Source organism: Periplaneta americana, chromosome 15 (assembly GCF_040183065.1).
Source record: "Periplaneta americana isolate PAMFEO1 chromosome 15, P.americana_PAMFEO1_priV1, whole genome shotgun sequence".
Classification (NCBI taxonomy): domain Eukaryota; kingdom Metazoa; phylum Arthropoda; class Insecta; order Blattodea; family Blattidae; genus Periplaneta; species Periplaneta americana.
Window position 1 is genome coordinate 114,449,908 of NC_091131.1, and position 22,233 is coordinate 114,472,140.

At 34.0% G+C, this 22,233-nt stretch overlaps 1 protein-coding gene and 1 long non-coding RNA gene across 4 annotated transcripts in view; one reads left to right on the forward strand and one right to left on the reverse strand.

The window, feature by feature from the left end:
* Window positions 1-8,078: 8,078 nt before the first annotated feature.
* Window positions 8,079-16,284, reverse strand: LOC138715270 (uncharacterized). The gene is made up of 3 exons (XR_011336207.1): window positions 16,140-16,284; window positions 15,079-15,319; window positions 8,079-10,808 (listed from the first exon to the last, which is right to left on the reverse strand). It is a non-coding gene; the product is annotated as an uncharacterized lncRNA (long non-coding RNA).
* A 2-nt stretch (window positions 16,285-16,286) lies between these two features.
* chm (lysine acetyltransferase chameau) overlaps window positions 16,287-22,233 on the forward strand; it is an 853,038-nt gene continuing 847,091 nt past the window's right edge. For all 3 annotated transcript variants that reach the window (XM_069848009.1, XM_069848010.1, XM_069848011.1), the window contains exons 1-3: window positions 16,287-16,407; window positions 17,114-17,918; window positions 21,089-21,382. In XM_069848009.1, coding sequence (XP_069704110.1) covers window positions 16,390-16,407; window positions 17,114-17,918; window positions 21,089-21,382 — 1,117 coding nt within the window. In that variant the 5' untranslated portion in view covers window positions 16,287-16,389. The remainder of the gene's footprint in view (window positions 16,408-17,113; window positions 17,919-21,088; window positions 21,383-22,233) is intronic.

A 22,233-nucleotide genomic window follows, 5' to 3' on the forward strand; every position in this document is an offset into this window, starting at 1 on the left:
ACAACTATTACATGAAATGCTCAATAAGTTTTTGTAGCTTTATTCTCTTCAGCTCTAATCAACAATCCAGGTTGCCATGTGACGATAGAAAAGATGCGAAAACAAATGAATGAGGTGTATAAATAATTGAATGCTCTTTCATACTTAAGCATAAAAATATTGGGGTGCCATCTGAAATTTCAAAGTGGGGGGAGGCAGGGGGTGGGAGGTGAACTCTAAAATGCAATTAAGCCTGGTTTAAGGCTTCCCCCTCAATATCTAAAAGTACGTGTTTTTTTTTTTTTTTTTTTTTTTTTTTTTATTGAATTCAATTTAAATAACTAGTTAGAGTGGGAAGTTTTGAAATGAAAGCCATGTAGATTCATTTAAAGTTTTTCCTCCAGAATTGGTTTTATGTTTCAAATGTATCACGTATATTATATTTAATCACGAAGTTGTTTTGTTATATATTTTGCATATACTACAGTATATTTAAAATTATGTACGTTAATTATTTATGATTTGGTCTGCACGCCACAAAAAACATTGTACAGCCCTTATGTTTACCAATGTCCGCAGTACTCCGTAGAAAGACAGAGTTCGTACCTTGTCTCACACACAGACCATTGCTGTGTCTATTTGTGGAGTTCCACTATATCACTTTCAAGTCCAGTGAAATTTCTCGTCTTTGTTTTGATGAAGCTTATTTTGCATAAATATGATGTTGCAAATGTTAAAAAAATTTAAGAATTCTTTTGCAATCTCGAGATATTCATGCACTCTTTTGATTCATAATTGAGGACTGTTTTTGCAAAACTTGCTAACTGCAAAATTTGCAAAATTGAGATTTTGATGGATTCGTTAATATAAGGCAGGCCTCTACATGATGTTAAAGGCGTCTTAGTAAAATTGGATATTTCTTTTCATTGTAGTGTGTCAAAGTGTGATCGTTTTTTCAAAACTTGCTTTCTCCTATGTGAGAGTTAGCAGAAAAATTTGCTTACTACAGTGTTTTGTCTCTCCTGTAAAATTTAGTTTTTTCAGTTAGCAAGTTTTGCAAAAACGGTCCTCAATTGGTCTACACTCTGCGAAAAAAAAAGCGTAGTTTTAACAGTCCATCAGTAGATACGTACATATTTAAATTTATTTCTTTTTTTTTAATTTCAGCTAGTTGAAAGCAACTGTCTAAAAATGGATTTAGCACCCATCTGTAACTGTTGTATTGTTCTGAGTGTCTTCCAGAAAATACTAAAAAATTGTTTAGAATTGTGCAAACTTAATTAAAAAAACTCAGTATTTGCGCCGTATCACACATAGCTAAATTTTCCATGAGTTCTTTAATGCACTGAAATCCATCACATTCCTTTTTGTCATATGATATTGACCAGAAATCAAGTTTCTTTATAAATCCTTTGATTTTTATCCCTGACTATTATTATGTTAACATCTTGGCCTTGAAAACTCATTCCATTCAAAGTATGTGTTCGAAAATAACAGCGAAGTAGGCTACTAGAAATGATCTTCATGTAATATTTCATGTCATTATTGGACTATATTTTTCTATTTTGGTTCTTTGGGTGGTTTCCACTAATTCCGAGTAAAATTATCGTGGTTTTCGATTTTACAGTTAAGTTATTTGTATTTTTCGAAAGGGGTTAAGTACCCTACCAGTTCAATAGAGGTGGTCGCAAAAAGACATCTTGCCCAAAAGTAGGTCGCGCCTTCAAAACATTTGGGAACCACTGTCCTGGAGTAATGAAGGAACCATTTACATAATACCTAATCTCTAAATTTCATTGTTAATTTACATTGTGATTTTTTTTATTACTTCTCTCTGACCTGAGGATTGTAAAATTGTTATTTTATTCTGGACCTCTATAGACAATGCAAAGGCAGTCGGATGTCTTGATAAAGGAATTTTTATATATTTAAAAGAATCGATGCATTATATTTTGATGATTGAAAATAAGTTAAAATTAAGTTATTTAAATAGTTACATGCTTAGTACATAGTACCATTTATCTGTAATCTATTTCACTGGCTTTGATATATCATCCTAAAACATCTGAAAAAAAAAGAAACATGTTCTTCCTCAAAATAATCTGTAGCATTTAGTAGTAATATAGTTGGAAAGATAAAAATAAATATTTGGATAAAATACTACTACCACCACCATTATCAACAATATTTAAAAAGAAAGCTCCTCTACTTGTCCTAATTACACAATTCGAATACAAAGAGTTAATAGTGAAATAATACACTTGCATATAATATGATACTGCAACGCTTCATACTCGGATGTTCTCGACAGGTCCATGTAATTTTTTTTCCAGCGCTAGTGTCGTCCTCATCTTGGGCTTGCAGTTGAGCACTCACAGCTGGTAGTTATTGCACTTTAATTACCTCAACTGACAGTTTTCATTTTCTTGGACTTGGATGCCGATTGATCTGAGATATGATGGGCTCAGAAGATACTAACAACATGTGTAGGACATCATCTAAGTTTCTCTCATGAGCTAGGACACTTTCTAGTGTGAGCTAACCTGTACTTTCGTAAATCTTTGTGTCTTGCCTCTTGAGCATCTCCAGATAACATTCCAATAGCAAGTAGCCTATCGCAGTTTTTGCAATCTTTCCTTCATGTATCAGTATATTATGCACGCGGGAAGGCATGTAGTACCATGAATATAATTGTACATATAAGTGGGCTGTATCATTGGTGTACCCTACTTCTACAACACCTCAGTAGATATTGAATATCCACATGAAATGGAGCATAAAATTAGAGAAAATCGTGAACAAGGTCTTCATTAATGCCCGTAATATTGGCTGTAATTTGTGGATTTTCAAAAAACCTAAGTGCAGTATTACCATCATTTGATGTCTAGGGCCACCAGGTTTCAGCTTGTCAATAAGAAGCCCTAACTAAGAGCGAAATTTTCTTCTTTTCTACCTGCAAAAATATCTTTGTTGTTGCTTCTGACCTGCCATTTCTTAATTTGTAGCCTATAAGAAATATGCAAGAGACATTCCATAAATTTTATATAGACATGAAGAGATGATAAATCGAATCTCTAATTTGATTGATCACCGGGATAATCACGTGAAAGATATAGGTTGTTCATATCTTTTGGTATTGCTCCACAAACAGCACTTCTGCGTTGATTCTTCAGTTAATGTACTGCATATTTTTCCATCAACCATTGTCATTATAAGTGTAGGGATAACATTTAATTCATATTCATTTACTGGTATTTGAATAGGAACAAGGGAATTTATCTGCTGTTCAATTGCAGTAACTTCTGTGATTGTCACCTCAGAAGTTTCTTTAGCCATTAATAATTTTATAGGCCTGCAAAAACCTTGTAGAAGAAGGCCTCGGATTTTGCCACAAAACTTTATTCTTTATTGCCAATAGAGGATGCATAAAGCTGCAATGGGACTAACGATATTAAAAACATGTCTGCATCTAAAAGATGTTTTTCTTCATGAAATTCTACAAAGTGTTGTTTGTATGTGCTGTGACTGCTACATCCATCACAACCCCATTTAATAATAGGTGTAAATTTCTTCTTGCCCTGACAAATTTGCTTCTAGAACTTCCTTTTGAAATACTGCTAGATGCTCAATTGTAGTTTTCAAAATAGCGTGAACTTCAATTTCTGCAGAACATTTCGAAATAATTGTTTAATTTTCAGGTGGATAACATTCCTGCCTTCTTCTTTTTAATGATCTGATAAGACGGATATATATGTGAGTTTCTAAATTTGACACCTTTCCAAATGTTCAGATATTGTTGCTTTGTTAGTTTGTTTTCAATAACTAATACCAAAGTCTTCTGGTCTAAATATAGTCTAATTGTAGGGGGTGAGTGAAAAGCCTGTTTTATTTTAGTTGCTCTCTTTGGAGTGATTTCTGTCCCTCCTTCAACATTCCTGCAGCATCCCTCTTAAGATGCTTGTAGACAATATTTTGCTGCAAAAACTAATTCCTGATTTGGGGGCCTGTCACCTAATGATTGGATTTTTTTTTCGTTTCCCTCGATCTGTACATTCCTCAAAAAGTTTCTTTGGCCTTCCCCTCCCAGAACTACTTGATGGCTGATGAAGTTCAGATTTGCTGGACTCTTATCACTGTATGTGGTAAATTTAAATTAACATATAGCCAAGAACAATGTTTTTTTTTTTTTTAAATACTGTACTCCTTTTTTATGGTGGCACTGCATCCAACGCCTGTTCAAATTATTTATAATTTATATTTTTCAAAATATTACGAATGCACTTCTCACTATTCGAATCACATGTTTCAATACATAATTTGTTCAAAACATATCTATATAGTTCATCTAAGTCGCCACTTTTATTGGCAAGTATTGGAAATAGATCACTGCGCGAAATCACCGGCAGTGGTTCCGAATCTGAAAAAAATTAACCACATGCAGGGTGGTCAGTAGGAGCAAATGAAACTAGGTTAGTCTTAAGTGCATACTTAAACCTGCATTCTGACAAAAATAAATGTGACCCTCCTATTATAAGTCAATGTTTACTTCGATAATAGTTTTAAAAAAATCGCATTTGCCGCCCTTAAGTTAACATGTCGTATCTATAAATTCAAAGTTATTATGAACATAAAATTTATATACTAATTATCTACAAACCTTGTTCTTCATTTTCCATTTCAGAAGCACAAAATATTTCACTCTAAGATCACAGAAAACAAGTTGCTTCTTACACTATCTCAATGTGACTGAGTGATAAAACTGGTTACGAAGGGGAATCATCAACATCATTATGTGACGTCTGTATGTTTAGTGTCAAAGCTTCTCTCTCACAAATAAGTATTCTGTGATTCATGAGCAACAATTTGAGATGGGACATCCATAAAAATGAGAACATATGAAAATTGATTTTGTTCTGGCTAGAATCAAAATCCGTTCCACTGTCCAATGTTGAAAAGTATTACAACTGGCAGGCCTATCATCAAAGATTCTCTTAAGGATTTCCAATCATCTGATTCACATTCTTCAGTAATAATTATTATTTTCTATCAATACAATAATTTTCCCTCACATTTATTCATGCCTTTTTTGAGTAATAGGAAGTTATATTGCCCATAACAGTTTTCTTTAATGTAAGTTTCATGTCTGAAACATATTACCAGTTGTTCTGTATGGTTGTGAAACTTGGACTCTCACTTTGGGAGAGGAACATAGGTTAAGGGTGTTGTTTGTAATTATTAATGGACAAATAATACAAGGCCTACATAAAGAAATAATAGTGACAACATAGACATTTATTACTGTATTTAATAAATATATACTGTACAATATTGCAGCCACATTTATCTGACACTGAATGAATACATGAAGAAATAATAGTTTTAACGATACATATATTAATGAATCTTTGCAATATTACCACAGTATAAGTATTCATACAGAAAGGAAACTTCGTCACTTTTTCTGTCAGACAGACATGCACGTGCATACAACCAGCAATCCAAGCAGCAAATAACTAACACTATGGGGAAACTCTGTTGTTTATATGTTATGGGATACAGAAGCGAAAAATTTATTTGAAGAATGAGGGTTTCGAAGGGACCATATTGTTCAGGATTGCAGCAGCAACAACAAAGGACGAAGCCCAGAGTTGCATTTTTTTGCTTTCTCCAAAGATCCAAAGAAAAAAAAAATCATATTTTAGTGTAGTCCTACTGCCTTCTGCTTGGCGTGTGTTCTTAACATGGTTATCTTTTTGTTTCGTTCAATCACTAAGTTAAATTCTGCTGTAATGATTTCAGGTGAAAAAAATGAACATGGCTTGAGAACTTGCTAATATAAATTATTCAAGTGCAAATTGCTGTCCTTGCACGCAACACTTCCAAAACAGCCAGTTTATGAATTCCAATAAGAACTCGTTAATTAAAACTAAACAAGATCGCTCAGACGGTAACATTTGAGACTCACATTCGGGACCCCTGACTATGTTTTTTTTATGATTTTCCTCAGTCACTAAGCCAAATATTGTATTGGAAATTTACACACCATGATTTATCACTGCCTTAATCACCAATGTCATACATATTAAAACAAAATCCAAATTAGTTATGGACATGAATACAAATGATTTGTAACACATGACATTAAAAACAGAATTTCAACAATACTCAACGGGATACTGATATACCCAAATATCCGACACGCAATATGACACTGATGTTAAAGTTTGTATAAAACAATGCTTAAAAAGAACTAGACAGGTGTACTTGACGGTATTCTTCGACATCTCATATATTCACGTTTCCCAATTGGAGCATCGAATACGAGGCCTTTATGAGTTCTTAAAAATCCTAAACTTTTGCTTGCCTAAAGTTACTACGCTCTCAGGTGTTGTTAAAAAGTGTGAATTACAGCTTTCATCAATTACTGGTAATATCACAGTATGTGTATGTACATATTTTTTTATTTATAATTGCTGAATTGAATGTATTGTATGCTAATGATGTTTCTATTCTATTGATTTGTCATGTTTCTCTTTAATAAAATCAGTGATATTAACCTTTCATTGAATCATTTTGGAGTCACTGAACTTATAATAGGGCCTGCAGGATATTAAATTACAGATTAAGTTAACATTTGAAATTAGTGCCAATTAAATAAAATTCTATGCTTTTCATATTGTTCCTTTGTTTAAATTTAAGATGTCAGACATGCAATGATGTCCACCGTTTTATTTAATATTACATATTTTGTGATGTGTGTATTTTTCCAAGTTATAGATACGGTGAGCATGTAGTTAGGCCTATAGTCATTTGCACCAGTGCGCTTGTGATGCTCAGCTAACATGTTGCCATACCCCTATTAACACACAGTTTCCTTACTGTATGAATATTTATACTGGGATATTACCACAGTCTAGTATATACAGTCGCGAAGCTCAATACGTAGTAAATTTGCAAACATTAGATAGTTGCTCACCACTAGGATCGCTAATATAGCCTCATTACAGGCAATGCAAAATAGTACCATCACAGTCTATTGTTTCTAGCACCCTCAAAACTCAAGCTTCGTGACTGTATATAGTAGACTGTGATATTACTTCATGACAAAACAGTCGATCCAAAAACTATGAAAAAAATCTATATACAAGTGTGACTTGATGTTATTGCAGGCCTATAACATTATAACAGATCAATAATATTTATTATAACATTAACTACAAATCAATAGGTCTACATAAGCAATAAGTGATCATTATACATTCATTATTCTATTTAATAAATCTATACCGTACTGGTACCTTATTGGAACCATATTTAATCTGGATAGATGTGAAGAACAAACAGACTAAATTTTATTCTACCTTTAATTTCTATTTTAATGCTGCATGTCCAGAAATAAATAAATCACTAAATACACATAAAATAATGGACAAACTATGACATTAAATCAGTAAAATGGAGGGTAAAATTGACAACTATATGAAGCCAAAGAATGTAAAAGATAAGGGATAAAGGGAATTATTTAACTAAAAAAATAATACTGTATAAGAAACTGAATAAAAGAAACAAAAGCAAAATACCAGTACTTACACAAGTATAAAAAATCTAACAATACATCCAAATCGTTATGGATATTCATTAATAAAGAACGAGATAAATCAGAAAAAAGAGTAGGTAATATAGAATAGAAAACAATGTAATAACAAAAGACCCTAAATTAACTGGTGATATTTTCAATAACAAATTTCTAGGCACTATAAATTATCTAATGAACGATATATATATATAATATGATCCTCTATAAACTACAAAAATATTATGGAAGCAATGTTTATGAAAGTAAAAGAAATACACTATTGGAGACTATAGAAAAAAATAAAAATGCAACAGGACCTGGCGAAATATCTTCCATACTCCTCAAACAGTGTATACTGATCATAATAGAACCTCTAATAGATATAAATGGATCTATTTCAGTAGAAATATTTCTACATTGCCTAAAAAAAATTCCATATAAAGCCAATCCATAAAAAGGGAGAAAAAAAAAAGCAATACATCAAACTACCGCCCAATAACCCTAGCATCTGTGTTATCCAAGATTGTTAAAAAAAAAACAAACAAATCAATTACTATATTATTTCTAAAAAAGCATAACATTATAAATTATGATAAATTATAAATTTGGGTTTAAAAAACACATCAACAATAACTGAAACTACAGAATATACGAGTGTAACTGCTGAGATAACCATATAAAAAAATAATTGTATACTTCTTGATCTCACAAAAACTTTCAATTGTGTGAATTGTATCATAGTTACCCACTAGATATAATGTGCCAATATGAAATATGTGGAATACTACACAGACTAATAAAGGACTACCAGTACCAGATACGACACAATGGGTAAAGACTGTAGCCTACATGCTGAGGATGCACTATTCCGCTAATATTCCGGTAAAATAGGATTGAATGTTGGAACCAACATGCAAAACTTAGAAACTACACACTGCAAAGTAACAAAATAATGGTCTTTTCAATAAAAGAAAACAAACTACATAGTATGGTATTCCAGACAGCTCAATCCAAAAATAATATTCCTATTAGTATAATCATAGATACAGACACAATAAAAGATGTCACATGTCAGGTGAGTAGCACAAACTTTCTGGAATTAAAAACTGATAGTCACATTGCATGGGAGAAGCATATAGACAAAGTATGCAAAAAGATCTCATCTGGTCTATCTTATGAAAAGGATTAAAGATCTAAAAGACACAAAATTACTTAGAACCAACTACTGTCGAGTAAAATAACCCCACATGTCCTATGAAATTACGGTTTGGGGAGATTGTGCAACCACTTATAACAAATAGCTTGATGGCAGTATTTCAGGAAACTGCCATAAAATATAAAATGCATAAATTCCCAATATACATTTAAATACAAGTTAAAAGAATACTCAATTAGTGGATGTTATTACTCAATAGTACATTTTGAAACAAAATGAAGTATTCTTGTCTTGCTTAATTGGATTATGTATTATACTCTCTATTTCTTTATTTAGGCTATATGATATATTTTCACACTATGTTCAGAAATAGGACACTGGTAACGATCTTGTATGATCTAGTGATGTGGGAAAGTTATCTGATGTTAGTATAATTGTGATCATTAGAGGCAATTGTGGAAACATGTACAGTGTCAGTTAAAGATTCTTTAATAACAGTTATGTCTTCCTTGCTTGGCTTCTTCATTTTCTCCTTCTTCTTCCCTTTCTTTACTTTAGTTGAAAAGAAGAACTGCTTTTCAACCTTCTTATTGGCTGGTTCTTTTGAATTTTCTGCACATTCCTTCAATGGAACATGTGATTTAGACAATCCAGTTATTGATGCAGCAGTTTTCACATTATTTAGAATTAAATTCAGTTCATCCTTACTATGAACTCTTCTCTGTAAATTACTTCTAATAACGTTCAAGGATTGTTCAATTTCTTTTATTATAACTTCATTTGTTCTTGACGTTGATACCTGTTTTATGAGATTCACTTCATCAGCATGTATTTCATCCTGTGATGATTGTGATGCATTTTCTTCTTTCATTTTCAAGGATACACAGTGTATGTGCTTGCATATTGCAGCTTTTAAATTGAAATCTATACATGAGCACTCATATGTAAGCACACAGATATGACAGCATTCACATTTTAATTTGCAGCATGAAGTGGTCATTCTTTTTGATACAACAAAATCTTCATCAGGACACTTAGGATGTAGTCATCATTATCAGTTTTTTCAATTTCATAATCAAGTGACAATGCACTCTTGTGTCTTATTTGTATTGCACTGTGATGTACACTTATTTTCCCTTTGGTGAGTTTAATAATTCGATCAACCACTTTGTCTCTCATGAATTTTTGTAAAACATGAAGAGCTTTATCTAATCTTCTTATTTTTCTCCCCTCAAAGTATACATATTTAATTATCTTATGTATATTCTCAAGATGCTCAGTTTTCGAAAACAATATGCCCATTTTTCAGTATTGTTATAATAATGCATTCTGAGGTATTCTGCCATGCTTTTAGTGTTCCCATCTGCATATAGTGATTGTAAGAAATTGTCAAAACCAAGTTTGAATTCATTTTCTTCTAAAGTAACTTGTAAATACTTCAAGGTTTTGTAAATCCACTTCCTTTTTTCAGAATCATTTACCTTATTTAAATTTTGCTGCCATGCTCGATCAACATGCCATGAGCAATAAAGTTGATGTGGCACAGCTCCCATTGTACTAACCCATGCATTGTAGAATATGTTTGTGATATCTGTCATAAACATATTAGCTTCTATTTGCCCAGTCTGTTCCTTAATTTTTCCAAAAAAGATCTCATGGATATGTGTATCTTTCCTGTTACTAAACATTGTTGCAACAGGAAATCCTTCATAAAATTCATCTATGACTAATACTGTGGTCATTTCAAAATCGTATGAGTTGAGACCATGTGTACTGTCAACACATACAATGTTCCCCCCAAACTTTTTTAGCATTTCAGACTGTGCAGAATTCATTAAAATAATGCAAAAATCTTCTGCATTTAAATGACTTCCCTCCATATCTACACCTTGCTTTTTGTAAAATAACACTGGTTTTTTTTCATTCGTCTTACACTCATTCACCCAAAGTTCAACACTTGTTGCATCATTGTGGTGGCGACATCCATCCCTAATGTCAATGTTGAAAGAACGTCTGATATTATTTATGTCTTTCCTCGTGACAAGATCCACTCTCTTCAGGTTGGAAACGATATTGTCTCGAACATTACCAAGTATCCTGCAAACATGAAATGACATATGTATGAAATAAAGTTTTAATAAAACTTATCTTTCAGATTATCACATTAAATGGGTGTTATGATCTTAATGAGTGACCTAACAAAAGCCTGTGATGCATTAAACATTCATATTTTTCTCTCTGAACTTTGTACCTATGTAATTAAAGGAAATTTTAGTTAAAATCACATTTAGAAAATAGAAGACTGCTTGTTGAGTTAAATTACAAACTAAGACGAACTAAAGAAATTGTATTACAATATTTGGTAACCATGTTTGTTACTGAAACTGAAATATTACTTGGGCAAGAGAAATAAAATACCCTCAGTTTATAAACATAAACATGCAAAATAATTGGTCTTACAATCAGTAAAAAATGTAATTTTAATAATAAATATAGGCATACTTTATTGAAAATATAAAAATGTATTTAAGAAAAATTAATACTCTACATGGATATAACTTAGTCACTGTAATGTAGCCTAATTAATTGTTGTACAGTAGCATCCTAACTGAAACATCACATCTCTAGAAGATATTGAGAAGTAGGCTACTTTAGTCAGAATCTAATTCTAATGTTTGAGATGTTGAAGCATCTTGAATCAGCTCATTTTAGCAAATAAAACTATTCTGTGACTCACTAATGAATATCTCTGAAATCAGTTTACACTCAGTGGATAGCATTGTTAGATTGTTGAGTTTTTCTTAACCTAAACGTGTTCGCAAGTGACTCTTGATCAACTTGATTACTGAACCCACATTCTCCAGATGTTACACTGACAGGGAGAGTGACAAAGTGTAAAGTCCCAAACTTGTTGCAAACATAATTTTCAATAATATGTGACTTAATAGAATTATTCTTTCATATAAATAAATCTTGTCTGAATATTTTCTGTCTTCTTCTCCCTAAAAAGATAATAAAAAAATAGGGAACCAGGGCCTTCCACCTAAGTTCTCTGTCCTCCCCCCCCCCCCCAGACAGCCTTGAAGATACATTGAAAGTTTAAAGGTATCCACATAAATGAATGCATGAAATGAAATGGCAACATTAAATCGTTAATATGAAAACTTAGTTCCATTTCTTTTTTAATTCAATCACTAAGAGAAAAAGTGAGTTTATACATGTTACAAATATCTATTTTCCTCATTTTAATTCCTAATTAAGGTCTGGTGTAACTTTTTGGGAGACATAACCAAGGAAGTGAAAGTGTTTTCAAATTACAAAAGAGGATAAGCCTTCATAGTGTAATAAATGGAACAGGAAACAGGAACTCATGTCGAGAACTATTTATATTTTGCAATATCCTTCCACTTCACCGTATTAATATTTTTGTATTTTTGAAATTGTTATCTTAGAGACCAATTGGGAAATTTATAAAAAAAAAAAAAAAAAAAATAGAAACTCACAATCATAGTTCATGGGAAAAGGTCAATTTAGATATTAAATTCCATACAGCGGCATAACGTTAGGGTCTGCAGGGCCTGCAATGCAGGCGGGCCCGCAAACACCATGCAAAAAGAAAGAAAAAGTATAAAAAAAAAGCCAATTAATTAGAGCCTGCATGGAACTGGTCAGATCATTATTCACGACGGTTTCATAGAATCGGACTATGTTGTTGAATCCAGCACAGCTTTAAACAATGCTTGCCCTGTGCCCTTGCCAACAGCCTGGTCATATAACACATATTACACGTGGTGTGCGGCATCACTCTCAGTCCTCACAAAAGAGCAGTGCAAAGTTATTTTATCATAATGACAACAATGAAAATTGATACCAAAATATCATGTTTTAGTTGTAGAATTGTATTTTCTTGATAAGTAGTGTATTACCTCAGTTGGTTTTATGCACATTTTTTTCTGAACATTTAACTTTTGTTATACATTTATTCGACAACAATGGAATGGGTTTTTGTTCAAATTTATAATGCCAATAAATTATCCAATAAGGTGTTTGTGTAGTAACGATCAATCAACTTTACTCAGTTTGGAAAGAGCTCTCTTTGCGGGAAGTTAATGTCAGTTGCGTGGTCGGTGTGATATTTTTCCAACTTTATTTGAACAGTTTGAAATTTAATTTTGTTCGTATATTTTTCTGTGTTTTAATCCAGTAAATTATTATTAGAGAGTATAGACAGTATAGTACTGAAAAATGAAACCGTTTAAAGTTAAGTACGAACATCTAAGTGGTGCACAGAAAAGAAAGAAGAAGTGAGAGTTAGAAAAAGAAATAAACAAGTTAGTGAAAATAAGTAATGGTTTTTCTCTTTCTGGTCCTAGTAGTAGTGCTAGCTCAACAGTTACAAATGTTTGCAGTGCTGCGAGTGAGTGCGCATCTGAAGTGAAAAGTGATATAGAAATAGATGTTAGTAGAGACAGCAATTGTGAAAGCATTAGCGAAAAAGAAGATTGTAACAAAATTGCCTTAAATGTAATTAGGCCTACCAATATCGCAGTTGTAGAGTATTCAAATGATCGCGCAGAATATGAGTTAGAAGTAGATAATGAAACAAAAAAGTTCTTTGTTAGACAAAATCCTTATCAGCCAGAGCCAGCGGGTCCTTTCCCTAAAGATCCTAAGCAGGATAACAGAAGCTTTTCCACGAAATATTACGATAAATTCACATTGACAGGGCAAAGAATTAGGAGAGAATGGTTGTGTTATTCAATTAAAAATGACTCTGACTGGTTGTCCCAGTTGCTCAGAGTATCATAGACTGAAAACTGTCTTTGATCGGTGTGTTTATAGTATGCGCTATAAAAATGTTAAACTGCTTGATGCTCTGTCACATGATTAGTGATCCTTGTAGGCATACAGGCTATCAGACTGAATAAAAATTACAGTAAAATATTTAAATAATAATAAATTAATTAAGCAATAAAATAAAATAAAATTTTAACAAACTATGTTTTCTATCAGAATATAAATATAAAGTAGCCTATAAGCAGCACTAAAAAAATTATAAAAAAAAAAAAAATTAGTAGTCTTTCTCCTCTAGTTCAACGGAACAGTTAACTTATAATATTTTGTAACATTCGTAACATTGCATTCGTAATGACACAATACAAAAGTAAATACATTAAAGAAACCAAAGAGGAAATTCTAGATAAGACTGAAAAAAAAAAAAAAAATAAATAAATAATTTTAAAACAAATGACGATTTTTCCATTATTTTAATTTCGGAAATAACTTCAGAACGAATTATGTTTGGTGCATCCTTGATATTTCGTGATAAGATCATTGAATGTGGAATAACAGAATCTGCATCCACCTTACCATAAGTAGCTGCAACATCAATCATTGTCTGCGATTAACCGTCTCTTAATATACATTATTGTACAAATGTTAAGCAAAGTGAGTATGTAGATTTGCTTTATTTTTATTAAATACTGTAACTAAAATAGATTATATCTGCTTTTGAAGAAATTTGAGATGCATCACAAAATCTCTGTTCTTTTTAAGCAATCATATATTTAATAAGCCACATTAAACATTCATTACTGATATAATGAATTAGACAAGATGGATGCTGAATAACATTAGTGATTGATAATATAAAGCAGGGGTCGTCAGCACAGAGCACGCTGGGGCTAGGCTCTCTTACCCGCGGAAAACACAGTGCACTATATGCTCTCATAGCTGCTAGCGGGTATGCTCTCCCTCTCTCTCTCCCTGTTGCACGACGGTGCGCACGGGACGACATCACGTACCCATTGCACATTTCAGTGAGTGCTGACGACCACTGATATATAAAGCATTATTTCATTTAAAGAATTGTGTTATTTAAAAATTATGTTTCCTTGTTTAAATGTACATATGGTACTTCCTAATTTTCGTGCTATCTGAAATAAAAACAAAGTGGTAACCTTCTTAAGTAGGCATTTTTTGGGTATCAAGCAATAAAAGGTGATGTAATTGTAGTGCAATAACCTCGCGTGCATGCAACAGATCAAATAAATGTTTCAACCGGCCGGTTATAAATTCTCGACTGTATGAGCTCGAGCATATCATTTCCCAGCTACTTTATTCACAACTGAGGACTAATCAGCGAGCTCGGACGGCTGTTTTCAAGAGACTGCAGAGGTCTAGTGTGTATATGAAATAATGCAATTTGTAATTATTCTTGAATTAATGCAACTTCTATTTCTTTAGAATACCATACAATGTTTGCTCATTCAGAGTTATTTATCTCTATTATCATCCATAACCATGACCACACTCATGATCCACTCTGTCACAAATATAAAAAAACGAGGAAAATGTCGGTACTTACTTTGTTGATGAAATTCCTTCAATCAGTTCTGTAGCAATTTCCATGCGATCAGTCTTTGGAACAGTTAAATGTTGCAACTCATTTTTATGGCCATAATGAGTCTTATAAAACTTTGCATTGCACTTATTATTTGTAAGATCATGTACTACTATTATTTGGCTTGTGTAAAATCTACCTAATTTGCAAGATCCTTGAGACTTCAAACTTCTTTTACGTACTGTTAATGATTGACGTGTTTTTCCTGAAAAAAAAAAAAAAGTTTTCTTTCTATAAATTATAACAATATTTGTATGATTAATTAATATAATGAACTCAGATTCGACCTCACACATTCAAAGTAGGTATGTCCTTTCAATATTTTCACCTCCTGTCTCTTACTAAAAGTTTACTTTCTAGGATTACAACAATATTTGCATTATTAATTAATATAATGAACTAATACATGACTCGAAGTGAATATTTTGACCTTCCTACTCCTAAATGAAAGTTTACTTTCATGAATTACAACAGTAATTTGCATACCCTAATTAATATATCCATTCCATATAATGAACTCATACCTGATCTCGCACATTCGAAGTATGTCCTCTCAATATTGTCACATCACTGCCTCCAATTGAAAGTTCGATTAACTTCAGAACACGGTTACCTTCTTTCCTTTCTTCCCACAGAACTCCAACCGGATAAACTCCAGAACACGGACTGCACCCTTTCCCTCTTACTTCAAAATTCCAACCTTGTGCACACAAAATAAATTATTGGCACTGAAAAGTGCCTTTTCATAAATATAATGATGCGCATTCGACAAACGCAGACAAATCTGCTCTTTTTAGTATTTTAAGACACAATTTGTTAGGTGCAGTGGATCCCGGTGCAGTCCGTGTTCTAAAATTTTCCCACGAAAAGGCATTTTTCAGTGCCAATAATTTATTTTGTGTGCACAAGGTTGGAATCCATGTTCTAAAATTTTCCCCTATGCTGATGTAACTAAGACCTTTAGCATACAAGAAATGAATGAAAATTAAATTACTAAATTTTGATACAGTATGTGGTAAACTCACCCAGACATCACCAGAACACGAAACTCGAACACGAGCCGCCTGTGTCATAAAAAATAGTGCAAATTTTCGCGCTACGTTGTTACTGGTGGAAGAACAGTAGCAATAGTAGGATTAATTGACTTCAGAGTTCTCTACCGTTCGCACCACGTGGTATAGCTTCTTAAGATGGCTACTGAGTGAATAATATTTCTGTCATATTAATAAGTATTTTGTGATTATAGGCTCATCTTGTGTGTAAATGTAATTAAAAATGACTCCTAAGAAGAAGGTGAGCCTTTAGTATTTATATATCTATGGTTATTTAAATGTTACCGTCTGAAAGTATCGTAAATATGATTGTTTATGTAGCTATATAGTGTTGTATAAAGGTTGTTTATGTTTGGTAACACAGATGTATTGGATCTATTGGCAAGGATCGGCTTCAATCCAAAAATTATCAATTAAATAGTGGTTATAGTTGTACACACTGATATTGCATTTATCATTATTAACGAAATAAGTGATGTTACGGTGAAGAATTAAGTGAAATTGATTATTCTTGTTTATTGAACTTGTACATTTCTGCAATGTAAAATTTTATTAGCCGCAAATAATAAAATTAAGAATATAGTCTATATGGAATTTTCAAAATACAGAAATCGACTCTGACAATTTCAAGTTAATAGGTGAACGTAAAAAACCTAATTAGGTAAACATCGTATCCAGGTTTTCCTCACATTATAAGATTCATTTGCTTTGCAGACAAATGTCTCAGTGGACCATAATCTCGACTGAGGTTGCAGAGTTCTTTGGTAGGAAAAACAGGAAGCAACGTAGAAGTGGAATACTAGCTTTCAAACACCGCAGCACATAATGAATTTGAAATGAGACCACCTGTAGCAATTATAGGCTACCTATATTTAAATATACCGTATGTTTAGATTAGAAGAGAAGAAAACTTTAGGCCTATTCACTTATTCGTATTAATGTTTCAGCAAACTAATGCGACCAGTTCAGAGTCGACTTCATCAAGCAACAGTTCATCATCTTCGTCCAGCTCGTCTTCATCATCAGGAAGTGAATCGAGCTCATCTGACTCTGAGAATTCATCCACATCTCAAGGAAGTGCAGCAAAGAGTGGCCATGGCTCTACGGATTCTGATTCACACAAGCTGCCAAAAAAGAAGGCAGTCCCTGCAAAAACTAAAAACAATACGAACAATGCTTCAAATGAAACAGATACTGCAAAAAATAAGGAAAAGACACAATCACCTACAAAGTCTCGACCGTCAAAAGCTAATACGATTTATTCTTCTGAATCTGAGGAATCTCATGTGAAACCAAATACTAAGAGGAAGCCTCCAGCTAAACCGAAGGCATCAGCTACAGTGACACCGGTTACTAAGCAAACAAAACAGACATCTAAAGGTAACAGTGCTACAGGACCAAAACAGAGTGCGACAAAGAGTGCTACTAATACAGGGACTAATAAGAAATCTGGAGCAGCAGACAAGGACACAAACACTAAAAATGTGACGTCTGGAAATAAGCAGCAATCTGATGCCAGTGCACAGAAGAAACTGAAGACGAAGAGTATTTTTAGTCCCGAGAACAGCAGTGAAAGTGACGATCAGACGACTCCTCCTCCGAAGTTAAGTCCAATGAAGAGCACCGCAACAAAGAACACAGCACCCAAACCCAAGCCCAAGGCAACAGCTAAACCAGAAGCAGTGCCGACTCCTCCAAGTAAATCAGGTGCCAGCTCTGCTTCTTCATCTTCAGCCACATCAGGGTCATCAGGTAATCAGGGTGAAATTTCTCTTTCTTCGCCATGTATTTTTCTTATTTTGCACGCAGTTACACTCTTTGTTCATTCACATCCTCCATATAGTGTTCTTCTTCCCTTCCATTTCTTCTTCAACCCATGTTCTTCCATAGGCTATATCTTCTTTTCTCTTTACCTTCTTCTGCTCCTACTTTTCTTTTTCCTTCCCTCTTTACTTAGACTCCTCTTTCATTCTTCTTTCTGTTCCCTTTCTTCCTTTTCTGAGTATTTTCTTACCTTCCCTTCCTCTTTCTCCTTCCCATCAATCCCTCCTGAAGGTGGAGGATTTTAAAAGGTAATACAATTCTTAGCATGGATTCCTTCAGGAGGGAAGTAAAGCTGTGACTCTTGTCCGTAATAAGGATTCCAGGCAAAATTTATCATCCATTTCTTCCCCACGTTGAATTTCGACACTGAATAATCTCTGCAGTTGAAAGTGTAATACCAGTATATCTTTACAATAGCGTTACCAAAGGAAGGTGGACAGCAAGAACGAGCACATTCTTAGACAATTACATATGCAAAACATACCAAAAGCGTAACTAACCTAACCAAACCTGTTACATTCGTATATGCAAGGCATACCGAAAGCTCTAAATTAACCTAATCTATGGTTATTAGAGGAGACAAATTTGCTCCGGGGTAGGGGATCGAATCCGGGTCCTTAGTTCTACGTACCAAGTGCTCTAACTATCTGAGCTACACCGAAGTTCAATCCACAGCACTGGATTAAATCCTTCTCCTCCAGTGTTTTTCCCTTTGTGGCCTGACTCCAAGTTCGACATATATGTTGACATATATTAAGTCAACTGTCATTATACAAGGAGCGCACTTGTTTGAGTGTTGTCCGGGATTCCACAGTAATATGCACTGTTGGGCGAAGAATCTACGTAAAGATTAATTTTTTTGGTCCTACAGAATATATCTGTTATGGTAACAATGGTTATTAGAGGAGAAAAATTCGCTCTGGTGCTGGAGCAAATTTTTCTCCTCTAATAACCATTGATACCATAACAGATATATTCTATAGGACCAAAACAATTAATATTTACGTAGATAACCTAATCTGTCCTGTCATAGGTTCGTATATATGCAAGGCATACGAAAAGACTAAAATAACCTCTCCACTGGCCTCCACTTTCACAGCAACTTTCGACCCTTTATTTTCGGTGTGAAATTGGTGTTGACATTCAATTTTTTTAATGATACATATGTCTAGAGGCCAAGAATGAAAGTACGTTATACCTTAATGTGGCACCTAACGCAATAGTACAGAAATACCGAGAATGTCATTAAACTACTACTCCTGCTCCTGACCTACCTCAGCCCCCACTACTATTAACTATTACTACTACCACCACCACCACCCTGATTTTTCCCTTCTCTTCTCCATTTTAATCTTCTCTTATTTCTCTTTTCTACTTTCCACTGCCTTCTTCTCTTGGACTTCTCTTTCTTCTTCCTCTCTTTTTCTTTCAGTTCTCGTCGGTATGTTTCTTCTTTCCTTTCTTCTTGTCATTCTTACTTTGCCTCCCATTCTCCACCTTATGTCCTCTCTGTTGTTGTCTTCCCCTTTGTCTTCTCTTTCTTCTCCTTGCACTTCTTCTTACTCCGTTTTTTGTCATTCTCTTCCTTCTCTCTTGTTTTTATTTTTACCTTTCTTCTTGTCCTTGTACTCGCACTTTATTCCCTTATAAGTTAATTGTGAATAATAGAAATGTAGGCTAAACTGTAAGTTACAGCACATATATTAAATCTCAGAGCAGAAACAGAGACAGAGCAGAAACAGAGACAGATGAGGTATGTATGTGCTGCAACATAGAAAATTATTGAGACAATGAGATTTAGTCTGTTCAGAGAGCTTGTCCTGTTCATAGCGTGCTTCGTTGTGTTCTTATATAACTTATTATATTCTAAGTTACTTTATTAATGTATATATGAGGCCTCGCTATCCTCATTGAATATTCAAGACTATAATATGTAGTCAACATGTAGATACCTATTATTGGAGAAAAATTCGTTGCGGCAACGGGAATCGAACTCAGAACCTCTCAGCTGAGCGCTCTTTCCATTTGAGCTATGCCGAGACCAGAGTCAAGGTGCTGGCCGAACTCTTCTTCTTTGTATCATCAATGGCCTACTATTTGCATTTTAGACATATAAGTCATGTATGCAGGAGCGGATATTTAAATGATTTTATGGCCATTTTCGACAATAGTTTTTGAATCACTGTTAACATTGATATAGCCTATATATCTATATAGGCCCTATATCTCGCTGTCCACATGGAATAATCAAGGCTCTATGTAGTCAACATGTAGATACCTATTAATAGAATAAAATTGGGTCTTGGCATAGCTCAAATGGAAAGAGCGCTCAGCGCACAAAGCTGAGAGGTCCTGGGTTCGATTCCCGGTGCTGAAACGAATTTTTCTCCAATATACGCTTTAGTTTAAATTGTAATTTATTATTGTTGATATTTTTGCATTTGTGAATGAAATAGTCTTCCAAACACATTGTTTTACACAAACAAGACGCGAAATTGTGTTTCCTACTACTTCGAAATGAGGCAAAGGAACAATGTGAGTGTGGCGACATTTTAAGCTATGTGTCTGACTCGCTTTTCCCCAATATTTCTTAGCTACTTCCCTTCATTTCTGCACCAGAGTCTAGCATTAAGTACTAAATTCATAACGAATATAAAATTAAAAGTCTCATTCTTTCATTCAGCAGAATGTAGTATTATTATTATTATTATTATTATTATTATTATTATTATTATGCGGCCAGGTAGCTGAGTTGGTAGAGCAGCTGGCTATGGACTGGAAGGTCCGGGTTCGATCCCAGGTGGTGACAGGATTTTTTCTCATTGCCAAACTATCAGATGTTCACTCAGCCTCCTATAAAATTGAGTACCGGGTCTTTCCCGGTGGTAAAAGGCGGTCAGAGCATGGTGCCGACCATACCACCTCATTCTAATTCCGAGGTCATGGAAAGCATGAGGCTCTACCTCTATGCCCCCCCCCCCCCCAAGTGCCTTCATGGCATGTTATGGGGATACCTTTATCTTACCTTTTTATTATTATTATTATTATTATTATTATTATTATTATTATTATTATTAATTGTATATTTTTTCTTGCAGACACCAGTTCAGACTCCGATTCATCAGCAGACTCATCAGCTACCGCAAAACCAACTCATAAGAAAACAGCAGCTATTAAGAAGTCAGCTGCCCCTCCTGGTGTGAGAGCCCGTGTGGAGACTCCACCCCAGTCCAAAGCTCCCTCATCAGCAGTTGAGTCCGGACCTATGTCTGAGAGTGATGGCGAAGGCTCCAAGAATGCTGTAGTCACCAGGAAGCTCACTCGTTCGTCCAGTGCACGCAGCAGGAGTAAACACCTCATCGGCAAGACCAGTGACACCGAATCTGAGACTGGTATTTATTTGGTTCAAATTCTAGCATTTGCATATTCAGTTCAGACTTTCTTCTTGGAGAAATTGTTTAATAGATTTATATCTTGTGACCATAAGTTTTTCTTCCAACAAAGTCTTCCTTCTCTTTTATTTACTTACTTACAAATGGCTTTTAGAGAACCCGGTGGTTCATTGCTACTCTCACATAAGCCTGCCATCAGTCCCTATCCTGAGCAAAATTAATCGAGTTCCTACCATCATATCCCACCTCCCTCACATTCATTTCAAGTTAACTAGTGGCTTGTGCAGCAAATGCTGCAAACTAAGTTCATTATACGTTCAAATAAAAATTTTTCAGATTTATTTTCAATGAAAAATACCAGACATTTTGAAAGTTATTTGCTTTCATAATAATGAAACATACTCCCTCTGAATGGTTTTTATGTCCAATACTTTTTCTTGAACCTATGTATCCTATGTCTCTTGAGTTTCAACGCGAAAACGCAAGTAACAATGAAAGGGGGATCAGTGGGTTTTTCATGTGGGAGTAAAGCAATAGCTATTTCAGGTCATTGTGGATTGTAAAAGTCATGTTTGCTATGCTTTCGAACAATAGACATAGCATATTGGTATAGCTGCTGCATGTAGAGATTGTATGTAGAGGGTAAAATCATTTTATCCTGCTAAGAGATCTTGCTGAAATGATCAAGAGAATACAAAATTTTGTAGGTCTCTTATTTTATCAGTAAGTAATACTGTCTTTCCTTAGGAACTGTAATTTTTGTGCTCTCTCGAGCCAATACTGAAAAGAATGACGCATATTAATATCTATACCACACTGCCATTAAGTATATGAAAAAGACCCAACCCCAC